The sequence below is a fragment of the Prinia subflava genome, chromosome 4 (genome assembly GCF_021018805.1).
Source record: "Prinia subflava isolate CZ2003 ecotype Zambia chromosome 4, Cam_Psub_1.2, whole genome shotgun sequence".
Taxonomy (NCBI): Eukaryota; Metazoa; Chordata; class Aves; order Passeriformes; family Cisticolidae; genus Prinia; species Prinia subflava.
The window spans coordinates 33,411,315-33,431,204 of NC_086250.1; the positions used below are offsets into that span (position 1 = coordinate 33,411,315).

Below are 19,890 nucleotides of genomic sequence, written 5' to 3' on the forward strand. Positions count from 1 at the left end.
GGTGTTTGAGATAAGTAAGAAAATTTATAGAAAATTTTATAAGAAGAAAAAACAAACTTTATTTTTGCAATCCACAGCCAACTGAAAAATATGTCAACACATATGAAACACTGGTGTCCTTTTGTTAAGACAGTATTTTTCTGAAAGTCAGCCATTTCACTGAAATTACATATACTCAGCTTTCTCATTTGTACAGCAACTGCTGTAAAGGACTCTTGATTTTAACTGGGGTTTCTGAATACCACTAAAACACACAGTTTTTTGTAAGCTAGAGGATTTGGTGACCTTGTTTGTTTGCTTATTTTATTTGTTTGTTCTTGGGGAAGAAGTTAAAAAATAGGAAATACTTACTTTATTAAGGCAGTAATACATTTCAGTCATAGCTCCTACTAGGGGAAGAAAAAAATACATGCCAAAGGCATGCACCAAGTCCTATGCATCTCTGTTAAACTAGAACAATAAGTGTTTTATCTTTGCCTCAGGGAGCAAAGCTGATGATATCAGCTGCCACACTTGCACGCCTGACCAAACTAAGCTGAGTTTGCAAGATGCAAGAGGATAAGAGCATGAATGAATTCTTTGCAAAAGGCAGTCAGATATCCAGTGCTTGACTCAGATATCCAGTGCTTGACAGTAAATAGAATGAGGAAGCTACTGGAAGTAAGGAAAGTAATTGAAAAAGCTCATCCCCAGCATTGAGTAATAGCAATGGCTAAAAACACATTGCTTAAACAAAATGTAAAAAGACCATACGAAAGCTCTTGGAATTTTCTTTCAGCATTAAACATCTGTGCTTATTTTTGGGAGCTGACTAAACTACTAAGAATTATTGTGTACTCAAAAACTCCTTTAGCACCTGTGCAACAGTGAATGGTACCTCAAAAATAGCTTACCACAAAGGAGACTCACCTTGTATAAAGCAGAAATGATCTGATGCATTTTCAGGCGATGAAATACAAAGATATCGTACACAGCTGAAATGGCCAGAACAGTCACTCCTTGCTCCTTCCACAGCATGCTGCATCCTGCACACAGCCCTGCTCCCAAGATCCAGCCCCAAGTACTCGGTGAGGAACCTCTGGTAGAGCAGTGCTTCACGTAACACATGAGGGAAAGCAGAAAGAAGAGGCAGGCTCCAATATCCGCCCTCCCTACGATCCCTGCTACGGCTTCCGTGTGGATGGGATGAGATGCAAACAGCAGGCCCGCTATCAAGGTCCAGTACCCATCGCCAAAGAGAATCCTGGAGAAGTTTGTGAAAAGGCCAGTGACTGCAGCATGTAAGAGGACATTTACAAGGTGGTAGCCCCATGGGTCCATTCCCCCAACAGCGTGGTTAATGCGGAAGGAAAGTGTGCAGAGAGGTCTGTAGGACTTGTGGCTCCCACTGTGAGTAAGCAGTGTCCCCCAGAAGTCATTGTAGAAAATATGGATCCACGGTGTCTCAGGCAAAAGGTCCTGGTTCGTCTTGATAGCTCGACTACAAAAGACAAATAAAAACCTCATTTTAACAGAAGAAAATGGCTACAAATGAAAGGCTGTGAAAACGCAATCACACTGCTACAAGAAAAAAAATGGCATTGCTTTGGTGCTCCTTCAAGTTTTGAATTTTAACAGGAGGTGTTAAAAAACTACATATCTATCGACTTCCTTCTAGAGCAAAATTTCCATATAAATTGGCTTTTAAAACGTTAGAAACAGACATTATGCTGTTTCCATTAAATTAAAACACCCTTCAGTGACATTCTTCTGAGTCTAACCCAGGAGTAATCAGTTAAGATTTGATGAGTTATAATTAAAATGTAAAAGAAATATGAAAATCTTGCAAACATTATTGTTGAAACAATGGATCCTCCAGTACTTCAGAACTAGAAGCCCAGCTGTCCTTTTACAGTGAAACTTTAATTTAGATGTTGGAATGGATTTTGCTAACACGGATAAACAATAAATATAGAAGTTGGTAGGAGTGTGGAATTTTCTGCTTTTGGACAGGTCACTCCCCTTGTATAATTGTCTTGTGCATATTTTGACTAACATCATTTTCTGCAACACCTTGCTGAAAACAAACAGAACATTTTACAGATGAAAATACACTTTCTTTTTAAATGTCTTCCTTGTATTTCCAAATGAGGATGAAAAAACGTTTTACATTGTATTAGTTTATGAATTCAAGTCTGGCAGCTTGATTAGAAGAAAAATGCTGCAGCTTTCACCATTTATGCTTACAACCACACTGGCAAAAACTCATGCCAGCCATTAGCAGTCTCTAAGCCTAATTCATTACTGTAAAAATCTGTCTCCTATAGTGTTTGTATAAATCCAAAGATTTGCATTTAAATTTATGCAGTGGGAGAAGGTGTGAGACCTGCTTAGTGCAAAGAGATGACTAGAATTTAATTAGTTGTATTTAAGCAATTATTTAAAGATGCATAGTTGTTGTTCTTACTACTGAGCTTAACTCATTTAGCATTTATTTTATTAGGGTAATTAAGAATCCAGCCAGCTCAAGACTCTTCTGTTCAAAATACTAAACAAGAGGGATGATTTATATCTCATTCCCTACTGAAGGCTTCTTCCACCTTACCAATAAATACCCTCCTATAATTAATAATTTTTCAGTTCAGATGAGGAAGGAAAAAAAAAAGTTGTGAAACTCAAGCCCGCATTTAAAATGTGTGACTAATTCATATTTCAAGACTCCCCTCACACTCTCCAGTTCCTTAGAACCTGTATGCAAAACTTTTTTTTTTTTTTTTTTTTTTTTTTTTTTTTTTTTTTTTTTTGTCGTATTCCTTTCGGGAATGTTGCCTTGTTCTGGGAAGAAAAATGCTCAATACTGATATACTGCACCACAGAATCTCCATGCAAATACTCCAAATACCACACAGCTCAGCATTTCCATTGTCCAGAGCATCCTGCTGTAATGCTTTCAGACACGCTTCCTCTCAGCATGTCCTTTTGTCTCTGAGCACAAAGAGGTTATAGAGAGGTCAGCTTAAATCCTTTAAAGATCTGATGATGCTTTTTAGAATATTTCAAAATTTTCATTTTGACTTCTGCTTATGTAGTGGATCAGGTTGCTTTTATTTGTTTTCCCAACCCCACACACATTTTTCTCATTTTAGGCGAGTCACAAAAGAACACTGGAGGAAAACAAGATCGTTGTTTTCACATTATTTATCTTGTCTTTCTGTGTTGTTTTTTCTTGAAACCTAATTCCTCTGTTTGTGATTTACATTTGTAGTATAACTCTCAGAAACACTATCAGAAACCCAGGAATTTGGCAAAAATAAAGCAGGTGTCAGGCAAGAGAGACTCCTTTCTCTGAGAAAAACATAATATATTAGCAACAGGCTCCTAAAGGCTAAGAATGGCTATCAGGTGTCAGGATTTAGAGTTGAAATCCTGAACTGCGAAAGTGCTTCTTCTTGGGGAAACAATAAGAAAGTGGCAACAACATTGCCAGCACAACCACCCTCCTCCGAGGCAAAGCATTCTTCTACACAAAGAGCCCACAGTTCCTAGGTTGTTCCCAGGAAATGGTAGCTTTTAGTATTTCTTTTGCCTTCAATGTAAGATGATAGTTTTCATGAAGGAAACACTCATATTGAACTCATCCCCACCAAAAGTAAACTGTTTGTATCATACAGAAACCTAATGTACATTCCTAAAGGCATTCATTCAGTCAAATCTTATTCACAGCTTTAGCAACAAATTTCACACATCCTTGATTCTTTTCTGTTTAGACCTGTCCATATTAAAAATTAAAACAAAGAAAGACAACAAAAAAAGGCCCCCACACCAAAGAAAAATCAAAGTAGGCCCTGAAGATACAGTATTGATCAAACTGTACTTGGGTACAGATTTCAGCAGGCAGTTCTATAATACTCCTAGTTTCTTGTGCATATCAATGCAATAAATTCTAGTACCTATCTATCAGCTTGAAGAATAGAGAAGCTGATAGTCCCACCTTATTCAGTGTTTAGTCAGATCAAATGCTGTATTTTCTACAGATCAAAATTTTAAATAAAGTTAAAACTTCTTTCTTTATGGTTTCCATATGGTTCCAAGGGCACTAAGGAGCCTTGACAGTCTGATCCCCATCCCAAGGTTCCCACACCCTGCCCACAGTGCCAGGACCTCATGTCAGGTCTCCAAAGCTCCCCCATTGCTGCCCAGGACCTCATGTGAGTCACCCAAGGCCATGTGCCCCCGCCCCAGGGACTGCTCAGCAGGGCCAGCCTTCAGCTCCCCAGGCCCTACCCTGACAAGGGTCTTGCTGAGCTGAGCCTGTATCCCAGCCAGTCCTTGCCTCAGGGAAGTACCCAACGCTCAGGGTTTGGGCTGTCCTGGCTCCTGGCTCTGGCAAGGCTCTGTTTTTTCTCCAGCTACTGAATCACCAAGCTGTGAACCATGTTTGGTCTCCAGTTCCAGCAGCAATTCTGAAAGCAACACCCCCTCACAGCCTGGTAGCAGTGCCAGTAAAGCCTCCTGTGCTAGCAGCCACCCTCACTCTCTGCACATAGAAAATGGTATTAATTGCTGGCTCTGGAAAAGACTCTGGGATAAAGGAAATTACAAAATGCCATATTAGCCTTGCTTACTGCTTCACTCACAGTTTACCTTGAGGTAATGTCCTGCAAATTAGTCCAATCTTGCTAATAGGCATAAGAGAAGCTCTTCAACTGCACTCATCATTCTTCTCCAGAGCTGCAAACTCTGCTCTTGCTAAAAGGCAGTAGGTCACCTGAGAAAGTAATTTCTCAAAATTCCAACATAATTGGCATTTTACTTTCAAGCAGCCTCTGAACAGGGTTGCACACTCAGACAGGGAACTTTCTTTCTTCGATTTGCAGTGCCTGCCCATTTTACACATCCCAGGACAATGGGGTATCTTATTCAGTATACAACAAATGCACATGGTGGGGGCAGGGGGAAGGAAAGGAATTAGATTCAGTTATCAGTTCTTCAGAAATAGAAGGCTGAAGAAAGACAAAAAAGTTGTAAAGACAAAATCATCATTTCTAATCCACTTGAAACAACGCTTCTGCCTCCTGCCATAAATCATGTATTTGCCACAGGTCAGTACACACCTTGAGCATGACTCACTGAGCTTTTATTCATCAAACCTAAAAATGCCAGAGATACAGCTATTCACACGTGCAAATACACATGCATACACACATGAAAAAATTCCAGATGTTTTCAAAATTAACAGCTATATACGTCCTAAACTTCTGTGCTGGTGTTAAACTGATCCAGGTGTTAACACTAGGGCAAAAAAACAGATGCGACATTCTAAAGTGCTTTAACGAGTTAAGCCTTATATCCAGCTTCAGTATTGCTAATGGTCCCCATATGCTGAAAATTACCATCAGCATTTGAAATAGACAATATATTTTAAAGGAAAAAAGAGAATTCCCAACTGTGCACACAGGAAGCCATTGACGAGACATCTCCCACATAATAGATAGTCAGTGATGGACTGGCAAGGTTGAACATGGAGGTTCATTGTTGTTTTTCCTCTGTCATTTTTAAATGGTATTAATTTAGTGCTTTGTTCTTGAATAGCAATGGGAAAACACCCTAGGGTATTTTTACAGTGGATATTAATGAGACACCCTAGGGATGCTTTCAAGACTACATGTTACTTATATACACAACAAGACTGAAAACACATCCAAGAGCCTACTTGCTTGAGTACAAACAGCTTCACATTCCCAAAACATACAGCAGCTAAGTAAATCCTCCAAACTACTTACAGGTTGTTAGGTAGGTGCTGGTCAGAAAGCAGGGAAGTAGAGCTTGTCATACCTTGCCTGCAGAATACTATGTGTATATATACACACACATACATTGTCTGAATTGACAGAATAAAGTCAGAAAATACTACTAAATATGCAGAGCTACCTTATGAAAGTAAGAAGCTTAAATACATGAAAACACATTCATCTAAATGTTTAATTATAGACTCAAGGGAACTATTTGCCATTCTGGCAGAATTCTGGTGACAATTACGTCTAATATGTCGTGTATTAAAGTTCATCTTTCTCAACAGCTGTTAAAGTGGAATTTACATTCAAATCCAGCAGGTAGCAAAGTTTTACTTCACAAAAACAAAACAAAACCCACAACCAACCAAAAAAAACCAAAACAAAACAAAAACAAAACCCAAAAACCCACCAACAAAAAACCCCACACCAACAAAAACACCACAACAGAAGAAGAAGAAGAAGAAGAAAGACCCACCACAAACAACAACAAAAGAACACTCACCCCTAGAAAAACAACACCTAAAAATAAAACCACAAACCTCTACGGTGTGTATCAAGTAGAGACATCTGCAGGAGACTAAAGTCTGTGCAATCCTCTGAGTTTCAAGATAAAGCTTTTTGTTTGTCTCAAGAAAATTTGTTCTTAGTGAATCTCTAAGGAAAATCTAGTAATTCAGCTGTTTTCAGAAAGGAAATACTTGGCAACAACTAACTAAGTGACATATAGGATCTGGAGCTGCTAGCTGGTTCTGAGAATGGGTCTATACATACAGATTGATGGAAACACCTAGGTTCAAGTCATATTTCAAACTAATTAAAGGAAAACAGAACATCACAAAAGGGAAATTCGTTTACTAGAACTTTGTGTCTAGTTAATTTCTGCCAATAATATGGTCCTTTTCTAACTACGGAAATAGCGGAATTTGGAGTTCAAACACTGAAGACAACATATAGTTTTAAAATAATTTTCCTATCTTATGGAATTACCAGTGAAAGCTATTAACTCTATACAGAGTTAGTACAGGACCTCTGGAAAATATGTTAACAAATGATAATATTAATTCTGTGTTTTGGACTATGAAAGTAGTTCTACAGCTAACTTCAGTTTAGTACCAGGACAAACAGGAGCTACAAGTAACAGGTCTGTAAATGGTGTTTTATTTGTAAAACTTTCATGGATGAGACTTTCCTGAATTAGATATAAACAGAGTGGAAAGATGGATGAGTGAGACAACTGTAACTACACCACTAGAAGATTGCAACCACTGCCAAAAACAAAGAAACAAAAATACTAAAAACAAAACAGGAAAACCTCAGAGAAAAACAGTAAAAACACAAAGGTCATGGTATAATATATCACAGAAATTTTTGTATATATTATACCACACAAACTTTCTAAGATTTTTCTATGTTGCACTCTGTCTTTTAAAGAAATTGATCTTTTAAAATAAGCAATAACTTGTTCCTTTTTTATTTCCATCAATGACTTTATCTGCTGTGGTTTGACTTTGTTTGCCAGTAATTGACTATGATCCAGCAGCCCATCAGCTGCAGGCTTCTAGACTTCATACTTTTGCAACTAAAGATGCAGAAGGTTATTCAAATAAGGAAGTGGTGGCAACACTTACATATAACACTGAATGCTATTAGGAATTCTTTAATTACACTGAAGCATGCTGCATCTACTGATTTTCTTATTGACGAAGGAGCTTTGAAACCTTTATGTAACTACAAGTTCAAAACATTTTGGTTACAAGAAAGTCAAGATGGCCTTAAATTTTTTTTTCCACACAGAATATAAGTATTTCAAAAGCTAACTATAGAGATTTTGGACTCTTTCTCCATTGTATAAGCCGTTCAATTTCTATGTAAGTCCTCCCATGGGGAAAGAATACGGCCTTCATATTAACTCTAAATGTACCTCACTCCCCTAGATTTAAGATTTAGCCTGACATAACAAACACTAAAAGATGGACTATGTGCAATCTGAATCCCTAATTAATTCCAACTACCTGGCATAGTATTATTTGATTATTCATGCATAGATTAAAACAAAAACCAAACATTGGTGGGAAATGAAAGAAGTAATTAATACTTTCATATGCTGGACAGTGGGACACCATCATTGTCCTCTTAAGAGACAAAAATGTAAGAACCAGCTCCTGTCTTTGTCTCTGCTCCCTGAGTTTCTACACCACAGCATGTACCATAGGGCTGTGAAAAGATACTTTCATTCCTAAATCAGAAATGCTTTCTACTATTCTCACAGCTATTTTATAACCTAGCTTCACTCCCGACTACACAATGCAACACAAAGTTGCTAATTCTGTTCTTTGGAAACTTCAAGATACTTGCTTTTACCTGATAAATATTCTTTCAAACATCTGAAGTTGTTCTTTAAAACATTCTTCTGTGCCAAATGACTGCCTAGCAATAACTCACAATTTGTTTATTTTACATATGTCATATCAGCTTCTGAAACATGGTTAGAATTCATAGCTGGAACCTCTGTTGCCTTTTTCAAATCTATTTTAGATTATAAAAGTGGGCAGCAGATTTTCTGTTTTGCAGTACAATATGGCACCACATTATTCCTCTTCCCCACTTCCTGCTGAAAAAATCAAATATAAGTAATTTTTGCCACTCAGTACAAGGACAGATATTTAAAGGTTTGAGAATATAGCAATTAGAGTAAAAGTGTTGATTTTCTTGCCCAAGTTAATAGTATGTATATTAAATTATGTTTTTTGACAGGTCACCTTCTGAATATAAAGCCTTTCCAAGACACACACATTTTAAGCCATTATCTGAAAACAGAGGCATACATACTGTAGCACTACAAAAAAAGTTTATCAGCCATACATCAGTCCCATGACTATTCATTTCTCCATTTTTTTTCAATACATGGCAAACTATGGAGAAAATTAGGTTCAGCAATTTTATTTTGGAACAAGTATTTATTTTCCACATTTGTTTTTTGATAGTGAGCATTTTCAGGAAGTTTGAGGACATTGTACAGAATTATGCCTAAGGCCATGACTCTTGTGCACTCTAAATTCAAAGCCTGAAATAAATTTTAGGTTCTGATTTTGAGTTTTTAATTTTAGGGAAGCACTGAAGAGAATAACCAGGAAGACATATCCATACAAATACAGAAATAATGAGCTGAGGAAAAACCACTGAACCACAATATAACATACAGACACTTTCCTTTTCTCATTTTTTGAAGGGCACGGAGGATAAAGAAATGCAACAGGATTTTGGTGCATAAGTTTCCTTCTTCAAGTGTTTTATTTTAGCAGGAAAACCACCCTTCATTAACAAAGGCTGATCTAAACTTAGTTTTCCTGTTTTAACTGAAAAGCATTATTCAAAATCTAATGAGTGAAAACAATTTGGTGCATGCGTATCCACAGAGGTCAATTGAACCTTCACACTGTCTTTAGAACTCATATTGCACAAATATCCATTCTGGTGGAGAGGGGAAAATAATCCAATCACAAAACAACCCAGCTATCCCTTGTCACGTTCATGTTATTCACTGTAAGAATCAAGTGATTCAGAGAAGTCAATCCCACCTTGGCTTTAATTATCCACAGAACTGCAAGTACAAACTGTGCCACACTACAAACTATCAGACATGCACTCACCCCAAATTCTCCTGTCTCCACAGTCTCCTCTTCCCTCCCTCCAGATACATAAATACATAAAACTAATGTTCTGACACACATCAGTTGTACACCCTGTATCACTTTCCCTACCCAAAGGGTATCATGTTAGCAGATTTGTGGGGTAGGTTGTTTGGGTTTGGGGTTTTTTTTTAATAATAGTGTACAGAATAAGCATTTTCCACTTAGGTTAAGTCTGCTTTGGTATCTTACAGATATTGATGCTGAGGCTTTAAAAGACTATTTTGAATGGCAAGAAGCTAGAATTCTTGCGTATTTTTTCTCCAGTATTGTCCATTTTTAGTATAGCTGCCCTCACAAACTGCCCAATTATGTATATAAAAGATTGCCCACAAATACATTAGCAGACTAAAAAAGGTACCATTTTTAGACAGTAAGTTCTGCTTAAAATTTTTCTTCCCTGAAATCAATCTGCTCTAAGAAACCAGATGCCACTTGTCTTTCAAGTCACCACTGTCCTCCTAGTCTAGTTTATCAACTTGCCTGATACGCAATCAGTGATGTTGTAGTCATAGTCCCACTCAAAGGCAGAGATTAAATAAGGGTAAGGGAATCCTCCCTGAGGATTATCAAAATTTATTCTGTGTCAGCTACAAAGTCCAGCTACACTATCATGAACCAAGAGATGTACTGCCATTTCAGTGAAATACTCTTGAGGAAACACAAAAAGAAAAGCAAGCTTAACTTGATGGAAAATGCAGCAAGAAATGTCAACATATAGTTGAGGTTTATATTTCTCTGTAATGATAGTTTACTCACCACTGAATCAACCAAAATAAATTTTAAGTACCTTCTCAGAGTATTCTGAATTAAAAAAACACTGCAGCACTTTTCCTTCTTGGATGCCTATTAAAAATTCCTACATAATATATGAAGGGCCTAAAGTCTGGCTAGAAAGCATTTATGACAAAGTTAGACTTACCTTCAGTCTTTGCATAGACATGTCAGACAAATTCCTGTACGCATTTTTTATAATTTTTTTATTTTTAGCCAGGAAAAAGTAAGACTTGCTACAGACTTATGTCAAAACCAATTTCTATGAAATCTGAACTCTCACAAAAAATTAAAACAACCCAGATAATTAAAACCAGTACTTGTTCATGTGAAGATGTGTAATGACTTCTAGTCAACAGAGAGACTGTTCAGCACAGTCCTGAAGCAGGCTCCCCAGGAAAGTGGTGAAGTCACCATCCTTCCAAGTATTAAATATATAAGCTAACATGGCACTCTGTGGTAAGGTCTAGTGTGCATGGTGGTATTTCACCAAAGATTGACTTGATGATCTTGGAGATCTTTTTAAACGTTAATGATTCTATGAATGAACTACACTTGTTCTACTCTGCAACATCTTTATAGAGAGCACCGTGGGATGCCCTTCAAAAATGTACTTTAACAGAGCAGATGGCACCCACACATTTGGAAAGTGGGAATCCTACTGAAAACAGCTGAAATTATTTTTACTGATTTGTTTCACCTCTGTGCCTCAATAGTTTATAGAGATGCAGGAGTTCAAAAGACTAAAACAAATTTCATGGCATGCCATAGCAATTGTGAAACACTAGAAACTGAAACCATAGCAGTGTTTAAAATACATTTTATTTTTGCTGAATTGCTTGGTTAGAGCATCCAGCTAGCAGGCAACAGTTTGGGAGTGACATCAAGACAACTAATCACAGTTATTGTGGAATAAAAATGTGTTTTACAGTTATCATTACAGGCAAGTTTGTATCAAGTATACTCTTGAGAATTTTACTGCATGCAGTCAAAGATTGAGGTAAAAAGGCAGGAAATGACAAATTAGTTGAATTATGTTATCAGAACCCACAGGATCAAATTCTGATTTCTGCTATATTAGCTTTAGTTCACACTGGTAGTGGAATAACCTGCACTTTATGTCACTGAAATCAGTAGGTTTTACAATCAACTGCAATTGGTATAAGCTTTTATAGCCTTTCTGTACACCTTTTAGACTTCCAAGCATAAAAACAAAACAACCAAACCCCATTCCTTTCTATGTTTTAGAACAGCTATCAGGAGGCAGGCAGTTAGAAAGAAGGATCTCAGACAGCAATTCAGGTAAACTTAAGCCATAACCTGAATCGCAAAACTGATCAACCTTTCATGACAATAAAACTAGAGCCAAGTCAAGCTGAACTACAAAAGCAGGGAGCTTTGAACTGAGACGTGCCAGACTTTCAAATCTCTGCAGTTCTGTGTTTGCCAAGTGCTTGCGTTCTTCTCCACTAGTGATTTCTGTGCTTTTGGGTTTTTTTTTCTCCCAAGTGACTATAACTTTCCAAAGTAGTATCCTTCTACAAATGAAGGTCTGAAGATCTCCTGGAAGACCAAACCAGTATTTAACGGCTAGGCTTAACTGTCCACTCTAACATTAAAGCACAACCACCCTCGACAGCAGCACAACAAAGGACTGCATTTTTTCCAGGCAGATCAGAAACCCAAGTGCCACAGAAGGTTATGGTACTTCATAGCACTTGCCTTTAGACAATGACAGCTGTAAGTTATACCTAGAGAGACCCATAGAGGACAACTGATCACCCACAAAGGTTTATGAAAGGTTTAAAAAAGTGAGTAGTTAGCTTCTTTCAGTAGCCTTCATTAAGTCTCTGAGAATAGAATTTATGTAGTATTTTATCACAACAGAAATTGGACCTTATTTTTGGGGGTTAGATTTGCCTCTTTTTCACTTACAGAATTTTTTCCCATAAGTTTCTAAGAAACCCTAATGACAGTACTTAGCCAGAACAAAGAGAGTAGTTGAAGGACATGGCAGCACAAGGCTACACCTATTGTTTTTGAGTCCCTGGGAGTGTCCTTCAGAGGGGAGAGATGATGAGCTTTGGGAAAGGTAAAAAGACAGATCTGGGGGAGGGGAGCTCACTCTTGCTCTCAGCACCGAGGAGGACGCTCAAGCTGCCCCCCGGTGCAGGGAGAGTTCGCGGCCCTCACTCTGCCTCTGCCTCATCCTGGGAAAGCTACCGTCATCTGCTCCTGTACCCGGGAATCCTGAACTCGCTTTCTCCAGCCTCCCCCCACCGCCGCTGCTTCTTCAGAGCTTTGAGGTTCCCCTGCTACTCTGTAGCCCTGCCCTGCCCAGCCCTGCCGGGACACCCCTGCTGCTCCAGCTGCCAGCGCAGAGCTCCTCATCTCATCCACCAGCCCGGACTTTCCTCCCTTCCAGCTCGGCCTCTCGGAGCCCTGCAGGGGCACCCAGATCAAACTGCTCTGGGCTTTTTGTGAAAGAAAGCCCTCAAGGTTCTTGGTTCTGTTTATTATTAATGCTGTAGTTGTTGTTTGTTTGTTGATTTGTCATATATACTAGTAAAGAACTGTTATTCCTATCCCCGTACTTTTGTCTGAAAGCCCCTTTAATTTTCTAAATTAGAATAATTTGGAGGGAGGGGATTCAAATTCTCCATCTCTAGGGAGGTCCTGCCCCCTTCCTAGCAGATACCTGTCTTTCAAACCGAGACATTTATCTATCAAAATTCCAGCACTGCCAAAGAACAGTAATAATTTTGCTCCTCTTGCCAAAGCAGGAAGATGGCTTGAGATCACAATAAGAAGAAATTTCAAACATGGGGGAAAAACCATAGATTAAGAGGAAAAACATGCAACTCAGGGCAATGAAGCTGATCCATACAAATCAGAAACAGGATGCCTTGGAGAGGTCAGTTGGCACTTTCAGACTTCAGAAACAAAAAAAACCCAGTGGCCTCTGTGTTGTTGCACTTTCTGACAAGGCAAATGTATTCTATTCTCTTCAAGTATCTTCTATGCATATGTGAGAAGATGAGAAATGCAGAATTTCACCTTGGATAAAAGTAGCTTTAAATTCACATGTCTGAGTTTGAACTGAGATTCTTTTCTGCTAGGGCATGAAGACATATTATATAGTATGACATAAATGATGTATGATATGATATATGATGATATATAAAACATATGTTTTATGTACTATTTAAGAAAGAGCAATGTGATGCCTTTTTTTATCCAAAGAGCAACGGTCCATTTGATTCTTTACATAAACTAAGCAGATACCTATTGCCTACAAAGCAAGAGGAAGACTACCTCTTCAGAGTTCAGGAGCCCTATTTACTGTCTCCCCTGTCACTGTAAGCCACTGAAAGTTTCATAAACAAAATTATAGTTTGCTAGGCCATATAAAACACCGGGATGTATTATTTCTGCATAATAAAATCAACCTAGACTAGCACAAGGAATAAGCAGTTTCTGCTCTTCCAGACATACTTCTTTTTCTGGGGCTCTACATTGATCTTACTGCAAAATAATCAGGAATTCAAGATTTATTTCTTACCACAGGAAATCAGTTGTCTGGAATAATACAGTGCTGTGTATGCATCATAACTTCCCAAGTTCCTCATATGCTGTGGTACACAGAAAGACACTGTGTACAGAAATTAATTATGATACAGCCAATAAATAATTACAGCTATGCAACCCATTTGTACCATCCACTAAGACAAGGTGGCTGCAAACGCCTATGAGGATTTCAGTGTATGCTGCCATGTTCCTTTAAGGAAATCCGAAGAAATACTGAGACAGTAAGATATTGCTATCCAACTATTTTAGAAAAAATTACCTGGATGATGAATGCAATCAGCCATAAACACCTCATTCAAATCAACTCCACTGCCCCTTATAGTTCCTTCCTCACGATAGTTTTAGGACAAAAGAATGCAGAAATTGTTGTGGAACACAGGTAGCTTCTGGCTCGTAAGAGGCACTGGGAGTCCACAGGAAACCCAAAAGCTCACCATCACGTTTTAAAAGTCAGTGGAAGATAGAAGTCCCATTCCCTGCAGCAGTCTAACTAGGAACTGCAGCAGTGCTGAATATGAGCCTTATTTCACTCATTTCAATGAAGACATTCAACTGAAATCCCAACCTTACAGTGAATGCTTAACATCGACTTCTAAGAAAGATAAAACAGAATTTCTAGAGACACAAGCAGCTGTTAATTTAATATTACAGGGCAACAAAACAGGTGAAAGTTTTTAACTAAACAACCCTTCTGTAGACTGATATGCTGCAATTTTATGTGTAAATCAAGCCAGGTGACTTATTTCTAGTAAATCTGAAAATAATAAAATTGGTTTCAATGACCTCAGAGATACATATGCTTATTTGTGGTTATGGCCTCAGGCAACCCTGAAATCAGTCACTCCGTTAAGTCAGAAGCATGGCACAAAGCCAAGCTCCTGTAAGAGTTAAAGGTCTTGCACATACTTTCTTTGTGTGTTTATTTGAATAGAATGGTGACTTTGGGTTTTGGGCCACCCATAACTTAGAGACCTCCCATAACATTTAAAGGAGTTGAATCAACTGAATCCTAGCATACACGAGTTATCCTTGGGACACTAGCTCTTTAAACATGATGTAAAATCATTGAAAATTGAAGCAACAGGGAAAAAACATCACAACAGAATTTTTCTGGAGATATTTTAATGTGTATATTCCTCTACAGATGAGTCAGGCAACATTTTGGGGATGATTTAATTACAATAGTAGAATAAAGAACATAAATGCCCTTACACAGCCAAAAGAAATACACAAACTGCCCAATACAATAAAACAACAAATAATGGTGGTAATTATCGCAAAACAAAGAAAGTAATTCATGCCACCATACTTGGGGGGGGGGTTGGGGGGGGGTTGGGTCTTTTTGGTTTGTTTTTTCCTTTGTTCAGGTTGTGGAGTTTTTTATTAAATAAAATTAACTCCTTTTTCCTTTTCTTCTCCAGAGTCACAAAAAGAAGCTGCAACAGCTAACTCATATTATCAGGAACACCACAATGATGTGGGGAAATCAAAAACAAATTAAAATTTAAACCTTCACAAAAACCAGCAGTCGTAGGGGCAACCTGATAACTGAAGAAACATGCAATCATTTTCTCATTCTGGGGTCCAGAGCCTGGAAAGTAATCATGAATTACTTTTTCATTCAGACGCTTCAGAAACATTTTGGTAATTTTTAATTAAGGGAGTTTTCATAGTACAAGAAAACTTCAGACTATCTTATTTCAACCTTTACAGCTGAGGTCTCTAAAATAAGAGAAACTCATGAGAGAAAAAAGCTATGCCAAATGATGAGCAGGAAAAAAGATGTGTCAAACTTGTTATCACACATAACAAGAGCTATACTTACTGCACTGTTTTCTTGCTGGTGATACTGCTATCTACCATAAAAGGTATCTCTCAAAGGCAACACGTCTCACATTGACCCAAATAAAGAGAATGAAGTTTTTAGTACTTCCTAATAGCAGTCATCCTTATCCATTCTAAAATACATGTGCCATGTCTATATTTCAGACTCTAAAGAAAAGTGACCAAACAAAAGAAAGCAGCACGAAAAACATACTAGAATAGGAAAAAACTGTGATGATTTTTTCTTTGAACAGGTACCATAATAAAGGCTGGCAGGTACCAATTCCAGCAGTACCAGTTCCAGCCAGGTCAACTATCACTTTGAACAGCGTGCAAAAAGTATAGAAGTGTGACATACACTGCAATTAAGGAACTGCTGTTTTAGATAGTTCAGTGCCTGCATCTAAAGTTTCAATTTGATTTCTGCATTACTTCTTACTAAATGCCAAGGAAGGAATTCAGTGCAACTTTCAGTAATAATAAATATCAATTAATAAAACCGAATTATTATTATTATTACTACTATTATTAGAGCAACTTTTAAAGTGCTGTTTTCTCTATGGCCTTAAATAAAGAGAGGAAAATATTGCTATGAACAGCAGACACTGAGTTCCTGAAACTCCACCTTTCCTGGGATCCAAAAGATTGCTAAAAAAAGAAAATGGTTGCTCCAAACTGAATTCTGCACAGCTCTTAACATCAAATGGATTAACTCAGAAAGAAAAGTTGTTAATTAAACACAGGCTAAAGACAATGCATCTAACCAATTGCATCTGTGATCTGAAAAACTGCATCTGACTTAATGCTGAGAACTAAAGCAGGATAGAAAACATACACAAATGTTTAGGTTGCATTGATAAGTAAATGTTCTAATGGCCAGCTCAGCTTAAGTGTTAAAAATGGAAGAAAAAAAAAAAAGCCAAACTTGCAGCAGGGTATTTACCACATAAGGCAGAAGAGTTAAGTACTGATTCTTGTAGCAGTTTACCTGCAGTTTATTATGTTCTCTTCATCAAAACAGCAGAAAAAGTAGTTTGCAGATACTTCACTCTGATGTGACACCTCACTGGGCTTCCTTCCCACCGTGCATGTTTTGCCTTTGTGGAATTAACTTAAAGCCAGGAACAACAATCCACCTTTCCTCTTGGTATTTATTACATGGCTTCTTACTCTGTGGAGGATGCTGATGTCTACTAGGTATGTTTTTGTAATTTTTCAGCACTTAAATAGATGCTGTGCAATTACTTTTAAACTGAAGTTTCATGGTGATTTTTTTCAAGCTCAACTGATTAAAGCTTGTTCAAAGGATCTTGAAGAAAATATATTATTCACCTTAATAAGAATTTATGCAAATCACTGCCACTAGCTTTTACAGAAAAACCTTTTCAATTAATTGTAATTAGGCTTTTTTGTTCTAGGTTTCTGGGGGTTTTGCTACTAGAAAATTGTAAGAATGGATTGTTGGAGGTTTTATTCAATTGTGGAAAATAAAACTTCATTGTTGTGATGTAAAAACCCCTTTACAAATGAACTTGTAAGTGCAGAGCCCTTTTCGTCTCTGCCATTCCGATCAGGTCTAAATATATACCCTCAGCTATCTGTGACTGGAATGAAGACACAGCAAATTTGTCTCTGGTGTTGATATACACAAATTACTCCTTGGCTTTAGGAGAGTGATTTTATAAGAAAAATAAATAAAATTATTCAAATAAATAAAGCATTCAAATATTGGCATGTCTTTCCATCACTTTAAAAACCCTTACAAATACGCAAAGATCTCTCTCTAAATATAATATTGTAAAAGTATTTTTGGTACATATTTCAATGCCATTTCAGTGTCTTTGCATTAATATTTAAAAAACCTTGCTTAAGTGGATAACTGTTCTTTGAATATCGCCAGAAATATTCCAGTAGAGAAGCTGCAACAACTCAGAAAGAACCACACACTTAGCAGTAATAACATCTGAACCTTTTTTACAGGTATAGATTTACAGGGAGGAAGACACAAAGCTTCATATTGTAATATTGCAGAGTTTATTATGATTAATAAAGAAGCTTCTCACATAAAAGTGAAATCCTTATTGCATTGCAACTGATTTCTTAAACCCAGGTGATTTTAGCTCTTCCGAACAGAGAGCTACTGAGCACCACTTTGGTTCTCATTTTATTAGCTGAGGCAAGGGAGGGAAAGTGGGAGAAGATTTCTGTTACAATCCTTCCAGTGGAGCATTTTTAGAGAGCAGCACACATGCAGTGAGTCTTGAGTCTTCCCATCAGGCTGGAGTAGAGCAAAATCCTGCCACTGCTTCATTCCACTCTCTTTCTCCTTAGTGAAATAGCATCCCTGACCATGGAAATAATCACTCAAACTTCATCCATTCTATTCATCAAACTCATGATTAATTTGAGAGAAGGAAAGACAATATGGGAAGCAACTGCAAGGCTCTTAGCTAGAACTAAAATTCAGAGAAGCTATTTTCTGTCTGCTCCTATTTCTCCCTTGAAGTCATTGGATTCCAGTCCTAGAACACCAGTGTTAAAAGCAATCTAACATACCTCTTTCTCTGTTCTTTCCATTCTTCAGGTTTTCCCATGCTGGAGAACAGTAGGGGCAGAAATTAGGCAAAAAATGAATAACTGCCTCTAACAACCCATGTTCTACAAACTTAGAGCTACTCATCGACGACAACTGCCTTCATGCCCGTTTTTCAAGTCTTCAGGCATGGCATGTTTTCTGCTACAAAATGGAAGTTCTAATCCACACTGATGGTTGCAATCATAGCTCCTGTTCATAAAACAGAGGAATTGCACATAGAAATATTCCCTCACCTGTGACAATTCTTTAACTCTTTGTCATTTAACCAGAAATGAAAGAGGACTTTCTCTTGGAAAAGCAACTGTGAAAACGACTGACTGGTTCTAGGTTTATAGCCTTCTCATCCAGATCAATGTGCTCACAAAAAGATATTAGTGATCTCCAGCTGTCAGCTCTACAAAAATCAACCAGAGTTCTGCAAATCAAACTGTTCCCAAAGAAGCCTATATGGCCTTTGATTTAGGAGTAAAAGTTTGGTGGACTAATTACAACTGCAGTGACATTCATATAATGCAGTGTTAAACATCACATACCACAAGATATGCATAGGATACCACTTCTGTGCTCAAAAAAGCAACACTGAAAATCAGTGTACAGGACAATCAGTTTGAATTGAACATAAAAACAAGAGTAAGGCTTTGAAGGAGCAAGCAGATTCATTAGAAATTAAAAGGCACAGCAGAATATTAAATAGCCACATATACAAGGTGAAACTGTTCTATGCTTCTAATTTTCAGGCAGGATTTGACAGCTAAAACTTCATTAGCAATTCTCTAGGTGATGTATGAACCAGCTCAGCCTCCCATGACAGTACCTGTTCTGCAGGGCCAGTAGTAGTAAAACTGACATAATAGGTAGAATTATAAAGACAGAGAACACCACTTTTCAACACCCTCAATAAAGCTGATGTGGTTTATCTTTAAGCAGCCACTTGGCCCTTTCGGAAGTGTGGTTATGGTCAGATGACAGAAACCACCTTTTGAATTTCAAAATTCACTGCTAAAAGGATATTATGATGCAAAATTACATCTCCTTGTTTTGCTATTAACACTATCTAAGCTGCCAACTTCTTTCTGAGAGTAAATCAGATCGTGTTTTACAGAAAAATAACTTGCTGGGGATTATTTCTTTTTTAATCCAAACAACTAAAATATTCACCAATTTCCTAGATCCCATTTGCATGTAGATGTGGCACTAAGGGACATGATTTAGTGGTGGTCTTGGACTCCATGATCTTACAGATCATTTTTCAACCTAAAGGATTTTGTAATTCCATGACTTCTAGGAAAAGGTACAATAACTTAACAGCCACTAGAAAAGTGTTCAGGAGACAAGTCCAAATGATTAGGTATCTGGAAGATCTTTAGACCTGGGGTAAAGTGGTTAGTATAAATAAAAACTCAGGCATTCCGAAACAAATATTCCTGTAAAGAATTATTTCTACATGACTGATGCATTATTGAATAATTTTCCTTTTGTAAGACTCATCTAGCCAAACAAAGATAATCTAAAGGAAGAAAATTACAGCAGCAGAGCAATCTAACATTCAGTAAATTTTCATGCATAAAAACATTCAATACTATAATGGCAAACTGGCTTTACGCACTGTAATTTCAAGAACTATGGTTGCTGAGCCTCAAGTATC

General features: G+C 37.6%; 1 protein-coding gene across 2 annotated transcripts in view; it reads right to left on the reverse strand.

Annotated features, from left to right (window-relative positions):
* The window catches only part of TMTC2 (transmembrane O-mannosyltransferase targeting cadherins 2), a 236,821-nt gene that overhangs the window by 134,816 nt on the left and 82,115 nt on the right, over positions 1 to 19,890 (reverse strand). Inside the window, exon 2 of one of the 2 annotated variants that reach the window (XM_063396395.1) lies at positions 910 to 1,480. The exons of the other annotated variant lie outside the window; for it this stretch is intronic. Within the exon in view, the coding sequence (XP_063252465.1) occupies positions 910 to 1,480 (571 nt within the window). The remainder of the gene's footprint in view (positions 1 to 909; positions 1,481 to 19,890) is intronic. 2 annotated transcript variants of the gene reach the window in all.